The 22,464-nt window shown below is 40.0% G+C and overlaps 1 protein-coding gene and 1 non-coding gene across 2 annotated transcripts; both read right to left on the bottom strand.

Annotated features, from left to right (window-relative positions):
- Positions 1-1,631: 1,631 nt before the first annotated feature.
- Positions 1,632-1,703, bottom strand: TRNAT-UGU (transfer RNA threonine (anticodon UGU)). Its single transcript has one exon. It is a non-coding gene; the product is annotated as a tRNA-Thr (tRNA).
- A 14,381-nt stretch (positions 1,704-16,084) lies between these two features.
- On the bottom strand, positions 16,085-22,240 carry LOC114316249 (protein SIEVE ELEMENT OCCLUSION B). Its single transcript, XM_028262910.2, has 7 exons — positions 21,881-22,240; positions 20,345-20,449; positions 19,667-20,115; positions 19,402-19,511; positions 19,046-19,188; positions 17,374-17,865; positions 16,085-16,940 (listed from the first exon to the last, which is right to left on the bottom strand). The coding sequence occupies exons 1-7, from the start codon at positions 22,109-22,111 to the stop codon at positions 16,302-16,304; spliced, it is 2,169 nt and encodes a 722-aa protein (XP_028118711.2). The 5' UTR covers positions 22,112-22,240; the 3' UTR covers positions 16,085-16,301.
- Positions 22,241-22,464: the final 224 nt, after the last annotated feature.

Genomic DNA, 22,464 nt, shown 5'->3' with positions numbered 1-22,464 from the left:
AATATAAACGTAACAACGTAGTAACAACGTAATATTCCATAAAACCTTTTTCATGTATTTTTTCTAAACATAACACTCCAATCAATGTAACACTAAAAAATTTCTTATTATAATTTTCCTAAACATAATAATACTCCAATGTATGTCAGGTTGTTTATGATGATCTAAATAAGGCCAAAGTCAAAAAGTCACTATCTTATTTAGGTCACATCACCTCTCTATCACATCACTTCAAACCGAACCTATATTTCATAAAAAGTCAAAAAGTACACTTATTTAGAACATCCAAACAATCCTTTAAGTATACTTTTTGACTTTTTATCAAAAGATGTGCAAAAATATAGAGAGTTTGTATGACCCAAATAAGCACTTATTTAGTTTATGCCAAATAGTACTTTTCTCAAATGTAACAACATAACATTCTATAAATAAATAAATAAATAAATAAATAAAAATTAGTGTACTTTTTTCTGACCGTAACCCTTCAATCAATGTAACACACTAAAAAAAAATTTAATGTATTTTTCTCAAATATAACAACGTAACATTTCAAAAATATTTGGGTGAATTACACTAATAGTTCTTATAGTTTGGGGTTTGTGTTACTTTGGTCCCTAACTTTTCAATTGTGACACATTTGACCATGAATTTTAAATCTTGTTCCAAATAAGGACAATTGAAGATATCATTAAATTTTTCAAGAGCAAAATCGTCAATTTGGTAAATATAAACTAATTTGACAAAAATAAATGTCAAACAAATATTTTTTAATTTTTAAAAATTATTTCTACCTATTAAAAATAAAATTATGTAAAATTGATAAATCTTTTAGACATTTATTTATTTTTTTTACCAAATTAATTTTTATTATGTGTTTGGATGATGATCATGTAAAATTAATTTTTAAAAATTAATCATGTAATTTTTATTAATTTTTATCAATTTTAAATAATTTTATCATTGGTGGATAACAATAATTTTAAAAAAATTTAAAATATTTTTTTGACATTTTTTTTTGTCAAATTAGTTTATATTTTATTAAATTGACGATTTTGCCCTTAAAATTAAACAGTGGCATCTTCAATTGTCTTTATTTGGAACATGATTTAAAATTCATGGTCAAATGTGTCACAATTGAAAAGTCATGGACCAAAGTGACACGAGTCCCAAACTATAGAGACTGTTAGTATAATTTGCCCAAAATATTTTTTTGTGTATTTTTTTTTTCAAACGTAATGCTTCAATCAATGCAATATATAGTGTAATTTTTTCAAACATAGCACTCAAATGTAATATAAAAAACCACAATAACAAAAATATAGATTTCGACGTTCGACAACCAATATTTCAACCACCAATCCCTCCAAAAATAATCTTCTACACCCTACCTTTCCATTCCCATAAAAAAATGAATTACAAAAGGACATTTACTTAAACTCAAATGACACTAAATTAAATAAATATAATTTTTTAAAATAAAAAGGACTAATTGGTTCATAAGAAACTCTTAGAATTAAATATATCAACATCCTCCCATATGGAATTTATGGATAAATTTTTCAAAAAAATAAAGTGAAATTTGTCCTCCCAAAAAATAAAAGATAGAAAATTAAAATTAAAAGAGTATTATTTGCCCCCATGCAGGATCGAACTACAGACCTTCAGTTTACAAGACTGACGCTCTACCACTGAGCTATAGGGGCTTTGCTGACAAATTTTTTTTTCTGTTAATATATAAAGTAAACTTTAATTGTAATCAAAATATGGAAAAAAAACTATTTAACAAACTGTTTCCAAATTTAACTTTTGGGAAAGTATGTAAACCCTATTATTTAAGAAATACTTTTGAAATTTATGAATTTTGAAAAACTTCTAAAAGTGATGGGTGGTGTTGTGTTATTTTTTAAAATACAAAATCCATTTTTTTTTTTTTTAAAATGATACCAAATAGTTTTGATTTTACTTGATGAAAGGCACATCTCATTACTTTACTAGCATACTTGTACGAGTAAGAAATAATTTTCTCGTATAATTCTGTTGATCAAGTACGTGCTCTTCCAAACGTCATCGCTTTACTCCCTGAAAACACAAACGTAAGCTGGCCGGCGGGTGTGTGCCGGATACCTCTCCGATGCCTAAGTTAGCAAAATAGACAAATAGACAAAAGCTTTGTGTATTCGAGAATCAAAGTTGTGTTACCTCTCCATAGGTGATGTTATGAGCTTTTATAGGTTCTGCGTGGCACAATCCAAGTAGGACTCTTACTCTTTTATGTAGAGTTATCACGACCTAAACCCGCCCTTATGGATTTAGTACCATAACCGGCCAGTAATCCGAGATTACCGAAGGCCTGCTTAACAGTAATACAGCAATACAGAGTACAGGGGCTGGCGGAAGCCAATACAGTAATTAAAATATGTCCAATGAGCTGTGACAGTCTGTATGCAAAAAAGACTTTTCATATCATATACACATATACGAGCAGTACCAAAACAGTATGTACAATATATACAATCATTCAGGACAGGGACTTAATCCATATTTAAAACAGTACAGTACAAAAACATTCAGTCTATACAGAACATAACCAAGAAGGGGGAAAATTAAAACACCCCAAAAGCCCTAACTTGATAGGCTCGGAACCTCGCAGTGAGGCATAGTGGTTGGCTTTGACAAAAGGGAATCTAAGCCACGCTCCTAGCTCCGGTCTGGTGCCTGAACACCTACATATATATATATATATATAAGCAGTGAGCTAAAGCCCAGTGAATAACATAATGCGTAAAAAGGTTAAGAATGAATGTCCTTTCAGTATAGAAAACAGTCAATTGATTCAGTGTATCAGTCATTCAGTCATAACAATCATATGTGGTACATCTAATAGCAGAACAGTACAGTAAACAGTAGGTCTTAAAAGACCGAACAGTCAATGATGGCCATCATAATAGTAAACAGAAGTTCCAAAATAGGAACTGACAAAGATCTCTGTAACGGTAGCAGTAACAGTAACAGTAGTTGCTAAGGATGCCACAATACAGTTCAGAATAGAGGACAAACATTCATTCAGTTAACAGTAAACAATTCAGAAAACAGTTCAGTTGATCATTCAGAAAATATTCATTTTCAAACATATCTTTACAACATTGTTACTCACAGAGTTCTGGGCTACAGATAAGCTAGTACGCGTCTCCGGATGCCAACCCTACACAGTTGCAGAATGAACACATACTAAGCTACATAGTTGGGAAAATAATAACTTAATCCCTAGTTTGCCTCAGTGTGGTTCTACATCAATATCCTGATTAAGATGCCTTAAACTAGGCCTAGGAATGCCTAGAATGGAATGAGGATGCAAGGATGTACTTTAAAAACATGTAACAAATTTTCAGAAAAACAGGGGTCTCGCTCGAGCGTGGGTTTCCCCCGCTCGAGCAGACATACAAACAAAATTTGCCACTCGAGCGTAAACCTTCCCGCTCGAGCGGTATGCAAAACGTGACAAGAGTACTGGATGGGTGAAAATCACGCTCGATGGGTGCTCAACACCCGCTCGAGCGTGTGACACAAGTCCTCGCTCGAGCGTCCAATACCCCGCTCGAGCGGACTGTTAAACAGTGTAAAGTGTTGGAAACACGATTTTCCTGCTCGAGCCCCAGTAACCCCGCTCGAGCGGAAGTTCAAATTCTAGAATTTCCAAATTCGAACCTCAAGCTCAAAACCAAGTTTCAATGTACCAAATTCGATCCTTTTGGGCTAATTTTCTAGAAAACACTTCAAAACTCACAATATAACATGTTTCAAAAATTAATTTGAGAAATCAAAGTCCAAAGGTAGTTCAATTAAATCCAATTTCAAACCAATTTTCATGAACATAACTCACACATGACATGCATGAGTTTAAACCAATTCAAAGCTTCAATTACTTGCTCAAATGAGCCTCAACTTCCAAAAACAAGATAAAAACATGGACTATAACAATAATATGAACATGCATGTACCAAATTCCATGTAATCAATCTCAAAATGCAACAATGTAGACATGCATGCAAAGATTAAGCTTTGATTCAACAAATTAAGTTAATTCATGACCTTAATCTCTAGACTTCCATAAACCATGCAACATATAACTTGAATACAAGAACAAGAAGGTATAATTTCTACCTTAAGTTTCAAATTCTAGGTGTAGGAGTCCAAACATGAAATTAACCTTCAATTTCCTCAAATCACCAAGCTAAAATTGTTGAAATCACTCTATTCCTCTCACTCTCTCTCTCTCTAGTCAGCTATAGCAAGGAGAAGGCTGATGAAATGTGTTGTGTCTAATGAGGAGAGCTCAAAAATGTTCCAAGTAATGGGCCACTAAGTGGCAAAGTTGTGAATTAAGCCAATTAGTGCAATTTGTCAATATTTATTCTAATTTAATCATACCAAATCCTATTTCAAATAAATATGCCAAAAATCACATATATTATGATTAACACATATCAGTAATCAATTTCAGATTCGGCCGCCGATAAGACCTTCAATTTGCAGTTTAAAACATAAAACATGAACAGATAGTTTAACAGTCGAACAGATAGATATGCACTTAAACAGATACAGACAATCAATCAGTTCAGGATTTCAGTCAGTCAGTCAATTAACATGCTTAGTCTCAGTTTAGCAGTAATCAGTGGTTAATCAGTGAATAGTGGTGAGGGTTGCCACAAGAGTCCTCCTAGGAATCAGCTTCCTGAAAGATATGCTTATCCTTCAACACCCCCCTCACTGCTTAAACCAAGTAAGATAGTTCTACCATGGTTGGATGTCAATACGACCGAGATAACATGGCCATGCCAAAATCGCAAACTAGACCGAGCTCCCACTAGCTCGATTTTTCCTTTCACTGCGTGTACCTCGGTTTGACATTCTAACTGGGTTGTCTGAGACCGCACTAATCACATCAAGCTTAGACCGAGCTAACCAATAGCAAGGTTCTAAGAAAAGCTCAACATACTTCGGCTCAATATGGTTTGACCGAGCTAACTGTTACCGTGTCGACCGTGGTGACCGAGCTAACCACCAAGCTCCTTCGGACCGGGCTATCTGCACGGCTCCTCTGGACCGGACTAATTATAAGGCCTTTTTACTCAGCCCTTCTTATTGTGGCCCATAGAATGACCCATTACCCAGCTCGACCTAATTTACATATAAATTACCCTCTCAATTACCCCTTAATTCCATCTGCGTAGCATGATAGGGATTACCTGTTACCAGCCGAGCTAAAAAAAACTTTAGCCTTCCAACCGAACTAAAAAACTTTAGCCTTCCAACCGAGCTAAATTTACATCGTGTTACCAATTTGTCTGGTCAAAATGTCTCTTCAGTCTCTATAACTGAATCGATTTCTATTCCAAGGACACGTGGCAGACTCTGATTAGCCAAATGCAGCTGTCATGCTATCTTCGTACTCCGCGTTTTTTAACAGGCCCGCCTTTTTGTCCTTCTTTACACAAAAACTACTCATTTTTGAATCTATCACGTTTACTATTCATCATTTTCCTCTCTCTTCGAACTTCTTCTCCCTTATTCCCTTGCAACTGTGGAGCTCGTGTTCTTGCTGGTACTACCTCCATTTTCAGTGCCTTTATCTTGAACCTCTTTTGCAACACAAAGTATGTTTTACTCGTATGTTTTTCAAAACATATGCCATGTTTGTTACCATTTTTCCCTTAAAACCATGTAATAGAATCACTTGTACTCATGAAGAATTTGAAGAACGATGTATTTGATTCAAAATCACACGTCAACCGAACTAGGATACTGTTTGTATTAGATGCAAGCCTAGCCACAACCAATAACCGCATTAAAACTTATGCCATACTTGTGGTTTCCATAAGTTAGGGACCTTTTGTTTCTTTTAACCGAGCTATCGCACCGTACCGGGTTTGCGCAATACCACGCTAGAAAGCCTCAATCACTGACCGAGCTAAATCTTGGGGCTAAACTAGCTCCCTTAGTTCAAACCGAACTAAGAATGCTGCCCAAATGGCTCGACCGGACTAAAGCCCCTTGCTTAAACCGAGCTAAGACTGGATAGCATTCCATGTAACCGAGTTAGGACTTCATTTATCTTGCCTACATTTCTTGTAGCACGGTCCCACGATCTGTGCTTAACACCTTTCTTTTTCACTTTGCAGACTCTGACTAGGTTGCCCAGTCACTCCTTTGCACGTCCAGTCGAGATGCCCATTATCTGCTTGGTGCCGAGCTAATACTCCAGGCTGATTTATACATAATTTAAATCCTTATGGGTAAATATAGGTTTTTAGTGAACTCACCAGGTGCTATGGCCGAGTTTCGAAGGGACTACCATATCCCTGATGATGTTCATCTCACTTTAGCCGAACTAGATACCATACCCTGGGGAAACCCTGGCTTTGTTCCTTTTACATTTCTTTCCATTGTAGAAACCGGACTAAGATTCCCTATACAGCCCCTTCTATGCGAATTCCTCAGACAAACCAACCTCTGCCCTACCCAACTTTCCACAAATTCATACCGCATAATAAATGGCATCGCCGAGCTAAATCGCCGGGCTGGCCTTAACCTCGGTTTAGCGGAGCTTTTTTACCAATACTCCATAGGATCAAATGAAGATGGCTAGGTTTACTATTTAAGAATAAGACGCCGACGTGAAAAGATAATAAAAGATACCCCAGATAAGGATGTTAATGATGATGATTTCCTCTGGGTATTTGGGAATTTTAAGGACCAACAAGCCCCGATCCCGGACGACAGAATAAATTAGAACAAGGGTGAAGCCGGTAGGATTACCTCGGCTCAATTCCATGCTCACTTTTACCTCGGTTTTCTTATGTTGAACCGCACTGACTGTTTACTTTTCTTCATGCAAATTTGAACTTCCTCAAGTCCTAGTACAACTACCCCAATTTAAACACACTTCGCGCCACACTTCGATACTCTAATAGAAGTTGGGCCGAGCTACTGAATTTTGAACCGACGTATAGACATAGTAGTAAACGTAAGACTAGGGTAACTGACTTTTTATTGGAAGTCTCTCCTGAACCGGACCCAACCTTGCCTTAAATCAACCAGATCCGACTAACTGCTGAATAAGAAATGGCCAAGAAAAGAGCCGTAAAAGCCCTTCTGACCGAGACAAACCAGCCTGAGGTACCCCCAGCCGGTCAAACCCAAGAGACCGTGGTAGCCCTGCCATCCCACCAACCTGAATCGTCTCGGACTCGCAAGCGAGCTCGGTCTTCTACTACCGAACCATGCCTCGTTGACGAAGACAAAACTATGCTTCCACAAACCGAAGTACCGAGCCCACAACCTGAGAGCCCAGACTGAGCTAACTCCTCTGATTGGGCACCGAAATTAACATACCACAACCGAGCCATCAGACCAACAGATTCAGTGGTGGCAGATAAAGATCACATGCTGGCCTTTAACTGGCTAAGAGCGTGTGTCTGCCCCCTGATATAGATCACCATGCCCACCTTACTGAGCTAAAAGCTATCCGCTCGGCCACCAAATTAATGGTGCTGGTGAGTACTCTTTCCTTTGTTTTCCTGTTTTGTCCAACTGTTAGCTTGGTTCTCACGCTACATTGCTTACCATGTCTATGCAGGCTATGCAAAAGAACCAGATTGCCCATAAGCGTGTGCTAGAGCTACGCAAAACAATAAGGCAAGCCTTGGCAGAGGCTGAAAAGAAGACAGTCGAGCTAAACGAGGCCAAACAACAAATGGCCGAGCTACAATCTGAGGTCGCCCGCCTCACCGGCCTAGTTGACTTAGCCGAGGTGGACAAACAAAAAGCTCTGACCGAGCTGAAGGACCGCTATCTGCGTGAGCTTGCCAAAGTTGAGCAGAACAAGAAAGCCGAAATAACTGAACTTGAGAAGAAGATTGGTGATGTAGAGGACCGTGGTTACAAAGAAGGTGAAACAACCTACATCCTGCAGTGTGAAGTTGCTAAGGATCTATTTTTCAAATGCGGGTGGAAAGCGGCGGTGGAACAGCTCGGTTACGGTCCAGAGACTGAGGTTTTCCAAAACCCTCCATCGCACTTCATACCGAGCTGTATGGCGGAGTATGCACCCGCCATTCAACAAAAATTCCTTGAATCTGAGGATGATGATGAAGAGACCGTGCCTGATAATGCCTCGGTCGTCAATGATCCAGCCATCCATTCAGCGCGGGTTGAACCACCGGTGGACAACCGAGCTACCAACTGAAATCGAGCTCCGAGTTGAACTGGATGCTAATCTTGACGATCTGTTTGCTTGACTTTGTATTTTCTTCTTTTTTACTTTTGGAAAGAAAACCGTAATCCCACTATTTTGTAACTCTTAATTTGCACTTTCAATGAAATCTTCTTTTGTTCCAACTATTATTTCGGTTAACTTCTATGCATGTACTTACTCTGTAATCTGAATGCAGTATAATATTCTCTGGCCAAGATATTTTATCCTGGTCTTAACTTTGAAATCTAACTGGTCATACATGCCAACCTCTTTAGCCTAGATCCTTATCTCGGCTGAAGAACAATAAGTGTTGGTTTTTTCAGCCAACCTCTTCAGCCTAGATTCTTATCTCGGTTGAAGAACAATAAGTGTTGGTTTTGTCAGCTAACCTCTTTAGCTTAGATCCTTATCTCGGTTAAAGAACAATAAGTGTTGTTTTTTCCAGCCAACCTCTAAGTTGGTTATTATTGCCAACCTAGAGTAAAGTGTTTGGTTATTCCGACCAAACGTCCTATAGCCTGGATCCTTATCCTGGGCTTAGGAGGGGTGTTGGTTTTTCTAGCCAACCTCTAAGTTGGTTATTCCTGCCAACCTAAAGTAAAGTGTTTGGTTATTCTGACCAAACGTCCTGTAGCCTAGATCCTTATCCTGGACTTAGAAGGGATGCTGGTTTTTCCTGCCAACCTCTAAGTTGATTATTCCTACCAACCTAAAGTAAAGTGTTTGGTTATTTCGACCAAACGTCCTGTAGCCTGGATCCTTATCCTGGGCTTAGGAGGGGTGTTGGTTTTTCCAGCCAAGTTCTTCAACATTGATCCTAATCTCAGTTGAAGAGAGTGCAAAGTTGGTTATTCCGACCAACTATGCTTTCAGTGCGCCTAACTCCCTAAAACAATCTTTTACAGAAGGAAACGATTATACTGAAAAGAAACTACTTGTTTTATTGAGAAAGAAAAAATTACAAATATTTGAAAGAAAATCTAAAAATAAAATAGTTTGAGATTGACAGTGTTCCATGGCCTGGGAATGGCTTTGTCGTCCTCGTCTTCCAGGTGGTATGCCCCTTTGCCAGCTAATCCAACCACTTTGTAAGGTCCTTCCCAATTGGGCCCTAACTTGCCATCTCTGGGTACCAGGGTGTTCCCTATTGCTTTGCACAGTACCCAATCTCCGATCTTGAATTGCCTTGGATGGACGGTCTTATTGTATTTCCTAGATAACTCGTGTTGGTATGAGGCGATGTAAACCAATGCTCTTTCTCTTATTTCTTCTGCAAGGTCGAGCTCTAATGTGATGGCTTCTCCATTTAAGTCTGGATCAAAATTTTCGCTTCGAATAGTGGGTAGGCTAACTTCCAGTGGGATTATTGCTTCCATGCCGTAGGCTAGGGAGAATGGTGTTTCTCCGGTTGATCGGCGATGTGTGGTACGGTAAGCCCATAAAACATGAGGAAGCTCCTCAGCCCACTTTTCTTTTCCTTTCTCTAACCTTTTCTTCAATCCATCCAGGACAACTTTGTTTGATGCTTCTGCTTGGCCATTTGTTTGGGGGTATGCCGGTATAGAGTTATAGAATTCTATCTTGTACTCCTCACAAAAGCCCCTAAAAATTTTACCGTCGAACTGGGTGCTGTTGTCTGATATCAGTGCCTTGGGTATACCGAACCGAGTGATAATATTCTGCTAGACAAACTTCTTCACATCTTTCTCCTTTATTGATGCTAGTGCTCCTGCTTCTACCCATTTTGTGAAGTAATCTGTTGCTGCCAGGAAGAACTTTCTGTTACCGGGTGCTGTTGGAAGTGGTCCTACTATGTCCAAACCCCACATTGCGAAGGACCATGGACTAGTTAAAGGTAGAAGCTCTCTGGCTGGCTGATGTATTTGGTGTGTGAACTTCTGATATTTCTCGCACTTTTTGACATACTTCTCCGAATCTACTTGCATGTAAGGCCACCAATATCCCTGCGAAATTGCTCTGTAAGCCAATGATTGCCCTCCTTGGTGGCTTCCGCAGACGCCTTCGTGAATCTCGAACAGGAATGCTTCGACCTTGCTGGGATGGACACACTTTAGGTAAGGTCCTGTAAAGGATTTTTTGTACAAGGCCATTAATGGGGAGAGCCAAAATCGCTATGACATTGCTCTTATCTTGTTAGCCTCCTTCTTCTCTTCGGGTAAAATGTCGTCTTTTAGGAACACTATGATGGGATCCATCCATGAAGGGCCTAGTTCGGCGCAACATACTTCTTCTACTTCAGGTTCTTCAATGCTTGGTCTGGGTAGGAAGTCGATCAGTAGTGGATGTGGAATGGATGTATCTGCCATTGAAGCAAAGCCTGCTAGTTCGTCTGCTCTGCTGTTTTCTTCTCTACTAATCTGCTCTATCCACACTACTTCGAACTTCATGATCTCTTTTCTAACTAACTCTTGGTACTTAGCCATCCTTTCACTCTTTGCTTCGTAGTCGCTAGAAATCTGGTTTACCACCAGCTGTGAGTCACTGTAAACCATTAGCTCGGTGGCCTTTATGTAAAGTGCTGATTTTAGTCCTGCCAGAAGCGCTTCATACTCTACTTCGTTGTTTGATGCTGGGGAGCCAATTTGGTGAGATGAGGGCTATACCGAGTCCTGCACCGTGCCTATTGGATGCTCCATCCACAAAGAGCTTCCACATCTCTCCAACGAATAGCTTCCAGCAGGTGGAGGGATCGGATGATGCCTTGGGGTCCTGAGTGTTGCTGGTGTTTTCTTCAAAGTCCACACTTACTATTTGCCCCTCGCTATCTGATTGTACCAAGTCTTTATTTATTGATGGGTCTTTGCTTGGTGCAACATGGTTTGTTTCTCCCTCTTTGTGTTCACTCTGGTCTGTCCTGGGATGTGGCTGGGTATTCTGTATCAGGGGTTACGCTATTCCGGCACCACTTTCCATCCCTATTTCGGATGTACCCGTTAAGTCAACTGGGTAGACGTGATGATTTTCTGGTGTGAATTCTGCGACAAAGTCTGCCAAAGCTTGGGCTTTTATCGTAGTTTTGGGTTGAAACTTGATGTCAAACTGTCCCAACTCTACTGCCCACTTCAAGATTCGCCCAGAAAAGTTCGCCCTCTCAAACAAGGCTTTTAATGGAAAAGCTGTGAGGACGATTATGGTGTGAGCGTGAAAGTAGTGCGACAACTTCCTTGAGACCATCATTAAGGCTAAGGCTAGTTTTTCCAATGGTAAGTACCTGGTTTCTGCACCCAGTAATGTCTTGCTGACATAAAAGATGGGCAGATGCTGGATTCCTTCTGCTCGGACCAACACTGCGCTAATTGCGTGTTGTGAGACTGCCAGATACAAAAATAGTTCTTCTCTAGGTATTGGGGTCACTAGCAGCGGTGGAGAAGACATGTATTCTTTGAAACTTTCTAGGGCGCGGTCGCATTCTTCATCCCACTCAAACTTGGCCTTTAATACTTGAAAAAATAGTCGACATCTGTCTGACGACCGACTTATGAACCGGTTTAGCGCGGCTACCATGCCGGTGAGATGCTGTACTTGTTTTACTGAGTTGGGCCTCTTTCGTTCCTGAATTGCTTTGATTTGAGAGGGGTCTACTTCTATACCTCGGTTGGTTACCTGGAAGCCTAGGAATTTGCCCGATCCTACGCCGAACGCACACTTAGATGCATTAAGGCGCAACTTGTGCTTCTTGAGGATCTGAAACATCTCACCTAGGTCCCTGAGATGGTTATTCTCATCCTTGCTCTTGACCACCATGTCGTCGATGTAAGCCTCCATTGTTCTGCCTAACAATGGCTCAAACATCTTGGTGATCATCCGCTGGAATGTTGCCCCTGCATTCTTAAGGCCAAAGGGCATGGCCTTGTAACAATACAATCCTCTTGGCGTCGTAAAGGATGTGACTTCCTGGTCTGGCTCATACATAGTGATCTGATGGTAACCTCTGTATGCATCAAGAAAGCTAAGATGGTTGTGTCCTGCTGTCAGATCTACCAGTTGGCCTATCCGTGGTAAAGAAAAGCTGTCCTTTGGGCATGCCTTGTTGACTGTTTTGTAGTCCACACAGACACGCTATTTTCTATTCTTTTTTGGCACTACTACTATGTTGGATATCCACTTGGGATAGTGCACCTCTCTGATAGCTCCTGCCTCTAGAAGGTTTCCCATTTCTTCTGCCACTATCTCGGCGTGGTGGAGTGCTGATCTGCGAGTGCGCTATATGATTGGTCTTGCAATTAGGTGGACATTCAATTGGTGACAGATGATGTTTGGGTCAATGCCAGGCATGTCATACGGCGTCCAGGCAAACACTTCGATGTTAGAGGTCAAGAATTCCATGACCTCTATTCTCTCGGTGCTGGACATAGATGAGCCAAGAAAAAAGAACTTTTCCGGGTCCTTTTCATCTATTCTTACCTGTACCAAGTCTTCCACTGCCTTCTGTTCAGCGGCTTTGCCAACATCCGCAAACAATTCATTGTTCTCAGGTTCTTCCACAATCTGAACAAACCCTTTGGCAGCTCGGCTACCATTTACTGTGACGAAGCATTGCTTGGACATAATTTTGTCTCCATCGACCTCTTCAATTACTCCGGCTTCGTTGGGGAACCGCATTACTTAATGGTAGGTTGACGCTACCGATCGCATGACGTGTAGCCATGTCCCCCCCAAGATTATGTTATAAGTGGAAGGGACTTTCAATACCCAAAATTCCACTTGTTTCGTCATGCTTCCTGCTCTGACTGGGAGGATAATCTTGCCAACTGGCCACTCTGGCATTGAGTTGAATCCGATCAGGGGAGATACGGCAGGTGCCAAGTCTTTGTCCTCCAGTTTCAACTGTTTGAAAGTTTTATAGTACATTATCTCACATGAGCTCCCTTGGTCAATCAAAATTCGCTTGACGTCGTAATCCTTGAAGCGGAGAGTGACGATCAGTGCATCGTTGTAAGGGCAATATATCCTTGGCAAGTCTCTATCTGAAAAAGACATGACGTTCGTGACTTCCGTTTTTCCCTTTTTAATGGTGGGCTGCGCATTTAATACCTCCCTTAAGTGCTCAGACTTCTTTATCATTCCCCTGAGCTCATATACTCGCTCAGGTTCGAATACCCCATGTATTATGTTTATCACGCCTTGAGGTGCGGTGTCGATCAGCGTTCCGTCTGGGTGATCGTGGTTTTGGGGGATTAGCTGTGTCTCTCTCTCAATGCACTCCAGATGCCCAGCTGCCACTAACTCCTCCAGATGTTGTCTCAATGGCGTGCAATTTTCAGTGCAGTGCCCCTTTTCCTTATAGAAGGTGCACCGAGATCTTTCGTCGTAGTCCTTTTGCGCTTCTCCCAGCTTAGCTGGCCATCTGACGAAAGGTTCATCACGTATCTCACTGAGGATTCGGTAGATTGGTTTCTTGAATACCATGGTAATGGCAGTGCGGACTCTCAACCATCTTTTATCTTAGTCTTCTCCGTTGTCTCGTCTGTCTCGTCCGTTCTTGCTTGGACGTTCTACCGTGTTGACTTTTGTTGTAGTCTTCTTATCTGACACCGCTGTTGCACCAGATTTTGTCTTTGCTCGGGCGCCGTCCTCTTCTACCCAAATGTGCTGGTGTACCCTCTCCATTAAGGCTTCCATTGTGAGGGGGGGTGTCATGGTAATTGAGTCTCTCAGCCTGTTTCTGACTGGAAGACCCCTTTTGTATTGCGCAATGGCGAGATTTGTGGGGCAATCTCCTATTTGGTTGAAGGTCTCCCAATAACGACTGTTGTAGGATCTCAACGTCTCCTTGTCGTCCATGTCAATGGAGAGTAGCTAATTGATCTCTACTGGCGTCTTGGTGTTCGTTCCGAACCTTGTTACGAACGCCTCCGCTTATTGCGCCCAGAAGGCTATGCTGCATTTTGGTAGCCTTTCGAACCAGGTTAAGCCTAGGTCGCCAAGGCTGGATGGGAATAGGATGCACATCAAAGCCTCGTTCCGCCTGTATACTGCCATGACTTGGCGAAAGTGGCTTAGGTGTATGTAGGGGTCTGTCTTCCCCTCGTAAGTTGTAAATTTAGGCTGGATGAAGCCTGAAGGTAGTGGTGCGTTCTCCATCGTCGGAACGAACAGTGAGTTATGTAACCTTGCCAGTGCTTTATCTGTTGGTTCGTAGGCAAGGTGCGGTATTTGCATTCCTACCTCGACGCTTCCATGCGTCCGAGGAGCCAACCGCTGAAGGGCTGAAACTCTGTGCGGGTCGCGTGCCTGGCATCCTCCTTCCGTCGTGCCCTCTCTTCAAGCACAATTCGTAAGTCGGACGATCTGGCAACTCCGTTTGCCTGGATGATGTCCGGTGCGTATGTGAAGGCCGATAGGTGCTTCCCTCAGTGTAAGACCTTAATGATCTCGTTCTCTCAGACCTGGAGTAACGAGTTCTAGAAGTCCTTAATTGAGTATCGCCCATTCTGAGGCTCTTACTCTTTGCTTGCGATGGCGTGGTATGCCTACCATGATCTTCAGAGTGGCGAGGGGGCGTATCGCTTGTGTGCCCCTCTCCTGTCGCCACCTCTTTTCCTTTTATCCGGCGCTTCATCAATTACATGTCTGCCGCTATCTTCCTGATTAACTCGTCCTGCACCTTTACCCGATCCTCCAAAACTTGAGGGTCGATCCTCCGCCCCTGTCTATCAGGACTTGATGAGTGACGGGGGCTGTTACCCCGCATTTCCCTTGCATCCCTCTGGGGATTCTGTCGCTGGGGCTCCAGGTCTGCCATGGGAGGGATGGAAGGCAAACCTTTGTGCCTCCCACCTCCCTCTGGGGTTTGCCTGTCAATGGCGGACTACGGCAAATCTTCATTGTGCGCCATTACGTCTAATCTAGCGAGGAAAACTTTGATCAAGAGGTTTTGTTCTTTCTGTGATTCCTACAAACGACGCCAATTGTACGAGTAAGAAATAATCTTCTCGTATAATCCTGTTGATCAAGTCCACACTCTTCCAAACGTCGTCGCTTTACTCCCTGAAAACACAAACGTGAGTTGACCGGCGGGTGTGTGCCGGATACCTCTCCGATGCCCAAGTCAGCAAAATAGCAAATAGACAAAAGTTTTGTGTATTCGAGAATCAAAGTTGTGTTATCTCTCCTTAGGTGATGTTATGAGCTTTTATAGGTTCCGCGTGGCACAATCCAAGTAGGACTCTTACTCCTCCATGTAGAGTCCTCCCAGGAATTACCTTCTTGAAAGATTATGCTTATCCTTCAACACCCCCCTCACTGCTTAAACTAAGTGAGATGGTTCTACCACGGTTGGATGTCAATACGACCGAGATAACATGGCCATGCTAAAGCCGCAGACTAGACCGAGCTCCCATTAGCTCGATTATTCTTTTCACTGCGTGTACCTCGGTTTGACATTCCAACCGGGTTGTCTGAGACTGCACTAATCACATCGAGCTTAGACCGAGCTAACCAATATCAAGGTTCTGAGGAAAGCTCAACATACTTCGGCTCAATATGGTTTGACCGAGCTAACTGTTACCGCACCGACCGTGGTGACCGAGCTAACCACCAAGCTCCTTCGGACCGGGCTATCTGCACGGCTCCTCTGGACCGGACTAATTAATACTCTAACTTAAAAATAAATAAAAATCATCATATGCATATCATCATATCTTGTTCAAGAGTTTAGAACAAATATGAAGGCACTTCACACCAAGTAATCAAGATCTAAGAGCTTAAAAAAATTCACTAAAGGATACCTTATCCGAATATTGGTCCATACTTTGATGTGAGTAACTCTCACTATAGGAAGAAGACAGAACAATTTAAAAGAACACATGAGCCAAATAATAATACTCAATATTATTATTAATATGGTGCCATTTTTACATCAAAGTGGCTCTTATATTTAGCAAGAATTAGACCACCAACTTTATCAAAGCCCACAAGAGTGACCTTGACGCTACATTTCATACCCAGTTTTATTCATATATTAATTTTGGTATTTTTAGCAGAATTGATAGTATTAATTAGCAAGTAACGAGAGGTTGGGGCTTTAGTAGAACGAGGTTGTAGTGTTGTCATCATGGCAACAAAGGAAGGTGGTGTACTTCTCCATGGTTCGCTGGCACTCCGGACATTTCATGCTCTCTGGAATCCTTCCCCCCATACTTGGAAACTCGAAGCGACAACAGGGATGAGCAACACCATGAAGCATGTCATGGTGATCCTTAAACGATTTTTCGAAGCCTTTTGTGATCACATGCCCCTTCCACGTATCATATTCTACCAAGGTAGGCAACATGGTTGTCCCATGCCCATTCACCACCACGTCCGCTCCCTTACTTAGCACTGCCCACCCTCCACTCTTGTCGTAGCTAAGTAGTTTCTTGATCTCTTGCATTGTGGGGTCTTGATCATCGGCCCTTCCTAGTTGAATCTTGGAAAACAACATACTTTCTAGCCTAGTCCAAAAGAACCATATCATGAGGTCTGACCAAGAATAACTCAGTTTTTCCTGATTGATGGTGTTGATGATTCTTCGGATTTGTTCCTTCTTGCTACTCTTTCCAACATAAGCCATCTCTAGAGGGATGTTCGCAGCTTGTGCAACAAAGCGTGCTGTCTTGGTGAATCTTCGGATCCACTCCATGTCATCCCCTCCATACAAGAAAATATACTTTCCTTCTTTAATCTGGAAACACATTGCACAACTCACTTAACTTTAATTCTAATTTTTATATGTGGGTCATCATTTTTCGAATTCTAAACATGAAAGCATACATGCTTAATTCAATTTTTAGAGGCTTGATTTTAGATATATATACCTTAAATTGCTAATTGATTATGATACAAATATGAATAATTTTGTGTATACATATAGATTAAAGTGACAATGTTAATCTAGAGATGAAAAAAAGAACGGAAATGATATATAAGCCAATTTTCTAAACCCACTTTCTAGATTTAGTAATGTATCAATAAGATAATTAATTGATGATTAGAGAATAAATAAAAGAGAGATTTGATTTAGATATTTTAATTAAGTAACATATTAAAAAGTTTAGAAAGTAAGTTTAATTTTTTGGCCTGAATAGCAATACTCAAAAAAAGAATATGTTACTTACCCAATTCAATATTGTTTGGTCAGTACCATTCACCAACAACTCAAGCCTCCAAGTTTCTTCTCTCCAAAGAGCTTCCTCTCTCGTGATTGTGAAAGGAAATGCATTACTTCCCCAAATCCACATCATGTGGATGGCATTGGGGCTCACAACCTTCCCTTGAGGGTCCAGGACCACTAGGATGGGTTTATTCCTTAAGTGCCACTTCTCCTTGACGAACCTGATGACTGCCCGATCAATCAAGGAAGGGTGGTGCACCGTATACCATGGCATAGTAGATTGCAAATCCTCAAACTGCTTTTGCATAGGGTCTGTCCATTGCACCGTGCGATCCACGATTGGGATCCATACCATCTCATATAGATTATCCATTCTCGTCGCATGATGTCGCGACTCACTATAAATTTGTTCAAGAATTGAAAGCTCATCCGGTAAGATGTTTAGGCTTGATATGAGCAATAATACATTCTTCCTCCTCAAAACATCGAGATTAACCTGTTTTTTTTGTTTTTTTGTTTTTCCCATAGAGGTAAAGAAGTTAGTATGAACAAGCAACGGCTACAACTGTTAAAATTTTTTAGTGGATTCCTGTTACTACAAGAAATACTATTTTTAGTGACTAATTTTTTTGTGATGAACCAAAATTCATCGCAAAGTGCTTTTATTGATAAGAACCTTTCAATTGCCTCAAATCAAATAGAAAAGTGTATTTGCTTTCATTGCTATAAAATAGTCGTTGTGATATTTTCGACCAAATTTTCTTCTATGGATTTTGATGACTATAATAATCATGGCAACATAAATTTAAATTAACTTTTAAAATTGACGCTAAATGCATGAGTCATTTGTTGTGCCGTTTTTCTTTTAGAACCTTTACTTTTTAGCAACAAATATAAACGCATGTCGATTACTATAGAATTTATGACGACTTGCTAGTTTGTCGCAAAAAGTGCATGCTATAACATGCCATTGCCTTTTACTTATTATGATGAAATTTTGCCCGATGAACTAAGGATGAAATTTTTTTGGCGCAAAACAAAATTACATTGATTTTTTTTTGAAATTGTAATTTTTATAACAACCCAATTTCGTAGCTTGAAATGGCTTGGGTTGAAAGGCCCGAATTGCTTTGTACACCCACCCATTTTCTTTGTACACCCACCCTCCCTTTGTTCATCCCCTCTCTCTGGAAAACTCACACTCACACACACACACACAACTCCGTTCATCCCCTCCCTTTGGTGTCATTTTTTTTTTTTTTTCCAGAAGAAGTAGAAAATCAGAGGAGGAGGAGGAAGAGGAGGAGGAGAAGGACTGGAGGGGGCCCAATTATTAGGGCTGGAGGCGGAGGCGGGGGGCGGAGGCATGATCGGGCGGAGGCGACGAGCTGCGAGCTGCGACGGCGGGCGAAGGCGACGAACGAGCTGCGACGAGGACGGCGGGCGGAGGCGATGAACTCTTCTCTCCTCTCCTCTCTCTTTCTCCCTCTCTCCTCCTCTTCCCTTCTGTTCTCCTGTGTTCAACGAAGTTCAACGAAGAAGAAGAAGAAAATCGCAAAACGACGTGGTTTTCAAATTTCGGGCCATTCGACCCTCACCCATTTCGAGCTACCACCTATTTTTCTTTTTATAATGTCCTAAAGTAGTTAGCGCTAGTATTGAGTCCATGTTCAAACCCTTCTCTTAGAAGAACCATCAAAGAGTGGTTGCAGATCATCCTTGGCATAAATCAGCATCCTGAGAACTTTCATGTTATCTATGTGGATCATATCAAAGACACGCAGTAGTGCCTCATAAGCTTCAATGCTCCTCCTATCCTCTGCATCAACAACATGATTAGTTAGACTTTTTTTCAAAAAAGTTAGGATAGTTGTCTAGAGGATCTTTAAAAAAAAAAAAATAATAAAAAAAAAAAAATAATTCAAAATTGAAAAAAGGTCACTAAAAAAAAAAACAAATAAAAAAAACAAGCAAACTTATAAGCTGCAACCAAAGCCAACATCCGTACATTTTTACAGGTTAGTGTGTCTACCTATGAGTTGATAGCAAATATCGAGTTGCTTCTTGAGATGTTCATGTATGTTATTGATCTTGTGAGCCAAGGTGGATAGTTCCCATGCCTCCATGGTGGCTGCTACATACCTAAAAAATCATATGTGGTGTGAAGAAGCAAGGTCATTTGATAGTGTATCAATTGATTGCGTTAATTTCTAGTCAAACACAAACATTTGATATATAATTGAATAAGATATTAGAAAACTTAAAAACAATCATTATAATTGTTGTGAAAAACATACTCATGGCCCATGGTAGTGAGGCTAGTGATTTGAGTTGCGCAAGCTATGATTCCTCTAATGGCCCAATACACAGCAGTTGGGACAGTGGCCATGGCCGTGGACAAAGCTGGCATGTCCTGAGTAATATACGTCGATGGTAGCTCTCTAAACGAGACAATGCACCGAGTCAAGTCCAACACGGCCTTGATGAGACTGTTTAGGGAATCAAACCGGGGTTTCAGTGGGCCCGTGTGCTCCATGATGAACGGCAACTGCTTAAGGATCGCCATTGATTTTGCGAGTTGGTTTGATGTGTAAATCTGAGCTAGAAGCCAGAACTCTCCATAGTTCAATGCAAAGGCTGCTAGGGCTAACACTAATTTTGCATCCCATGAATAGCTTGATAGCATAGTAAAGAGAGAGACTGTTATTTGATGTCCATCCACACCAGCCAAAGACTTGTATGTCATCTGAAAACACAAAGTTTTGATTGAAAAATGTTAATGTAAATTGGATAAATAGTCTTTAGGAGGGAAAAAAAAAAAAAATCATTTAGTGGTCTAACTGTCGGCAAAAAAGAGATAAAATCTCATTGTTGTGTAATTATATAGGACATGATTTTTATTTTTATTTTTTGGAATTTTGGATATTTCAAAGAAAAATGAGAATTTTTTATATATGTATTTGGTTTGAAATTACCTCACAAGCAATTCGGTCAATTATATATGAGAGCGCCTCAAGCATGAGAGTGACACTAGCTTGGTGGGCTTTGTTTTCCATGTTTTCAATTTGTGCATGGACGCCCTATACTCAAACCACAAGCAAATTAGCAACAAGAGAATCAAGATACCAAATGCTAATAATTATGAAAAATTATTCCGAAATTTAGTTTAAAAATGAGATGTATAGTATAAATTTAAAGTTAGTGAGATGTGAATGATTCATGCGATGAATCTAATTCATTAATTTATTTTCTAAGTAATGATAAATTGAAATGACTATTTTATAACAATTGAATGATGTTCATTATTGGTGCATCTTTTTGCATAAATCACATGTAATAATAATAACAATAATATGAGTTAGAAATAAAGCTAAGGGCACAAAAGTTTATGGTTGACACTTGCGGGGCACAAAAGTCAATTGGGCTTAACAGATAAACGTGACGTTTTCAAAATCATTTATCAAGTCTTGTTTTGGATGACATATAAAGTTCTCCTCCTTAAAATAGGAAACAAATTGTCTCCAGTCCAAGGTGAACCAGACTTGACTATCCACTTGAGTCCGTGAAGCCCATTACTGACTTGCTATCTAATTTATTTACTTTGTAAGCTCTTGATTGTTCATCCAAAAAAAAAAAAAATCAAATCAATTTAATAATAAAGCACCAATAAATTCTAAATAATAATCTTATAAACTGCTTGATTTTTCATTTTTTTCTTAAAGATTTAAAGGTCTCATTCTAGTATAAATCACATAAAGAGTCAAGTAAAACACGCGTGTTATGCATTGAGTGACAAGTGTGAGTTTTCTCATAATGTTAAAATTACTAAACGTAATATTTCAAAAAAATTTCATAGTGTATTTTTTCCAATATTAACACCCCAATGTAACATTTTAAAAACATAACACTCAATGTAACACACTAAAAAATTCTTTAATGTATTTTTCTCAAAAGTAACAACGTAATATTTCAAAAAAAACTATTTAGTGTATTTTTTTCAAACGTAACACTCCAATCAATATAACACACAAAAATTCCTTAGTATATTTTTCTAAACATAGTACTCTAATGTATTACTCCAATCTAACACTAGAAAACAACGCTAACAAAAATTTAAATTTTTACGCTCAACAATTAATACTTCAGCCACCAATCCCCCAAAAAATAATTCATGTCTCACATTTTCATTTCCATCCAAAAAATAAATCAGAAAATTGAAAAAATGAATCACAAAAAGGCTCACTTAAACTCAAATGACGCCAAATACAACTTTTCAAAACAAAAATGACTAATTGTGTCATAAGCAAATTTTTAGGACTAAATGGATCAATATTCCACTATATAGAATTTATGAGTAAATTTTCCTTTAATAATTGTACCTATATTATTTCATACTAATACTTTTCTTTAAAAAAAATTAATGGTAAATAGAGTTTACAAATAGAGAGCATCCATATTACTGAAGACAAATATAATGAAATAATGTGATATGATGAACGGATTATTATTACCGGGACAATGCTGGTTTCGACGGTCATGGTGGCACGGCTGAGGATGTCCTCGACGATAAGAAGAATAGATTTAATGTCAATTTCGCGGCCATCGGGATTATGAGTTGTCTGGATTTGCTTCAACATGACAGTGTCATCGGATGCCATGAAGCTGCCTCTGTCAGTTTTTATCAGTTGCTGCATCGAATCGGAACCTATAGAACCTGGTCCCAACAACAACCTGTTGCTCATCTTTACAAAAAGCTCTATAGATTCAAAAACAACAAAGACAAAGAAGAGGAGGGCTTGCTTTGTTTGTGATATTGTTGAAATCTTGGATTGTCTTCTTTATATATAGGGCTAGAAATGGAATCAAAGAATTGGATGAATCAACTTCTTTGCTTGATTCCTATTAAAAACTATCTTCCCCAACGTTATGTTGAAGCCTTGGCTTTTTGGGGGCACTCTTGCCCCTCACACATCTTTGCTTTTCATTATTGGTGTCCAAGGTATCCACATCCTCCTTGTTAGAAAAATTTTTAAGTGCACAAAATTGAACACAAGAAGATTGTGGATTAATTTGTTTAGTGTAATTTTTTTTTTAA

The sequence above is a fragment of the Camellia sinensis genome, chromosome 4 (assembly GCF_055761805.1).
Source record: "Camellia sinensis isolate YWXY chromosome 4, ASM5576180v1, whole genome shotgun sequence".
Taxonomy (NCBI): domain Eukaryota; kingdom Viridiplantae; phylum Streptophyta; class Magnoliopsida; order Ericales; family Theaceae; genus Camellia; species Camellia sinensis.
The sequence above is the reverse complement of the archived record's forward strand: the minus strand, read 5'-3'. Positions and strand labels throughout refer to the sequence as shown.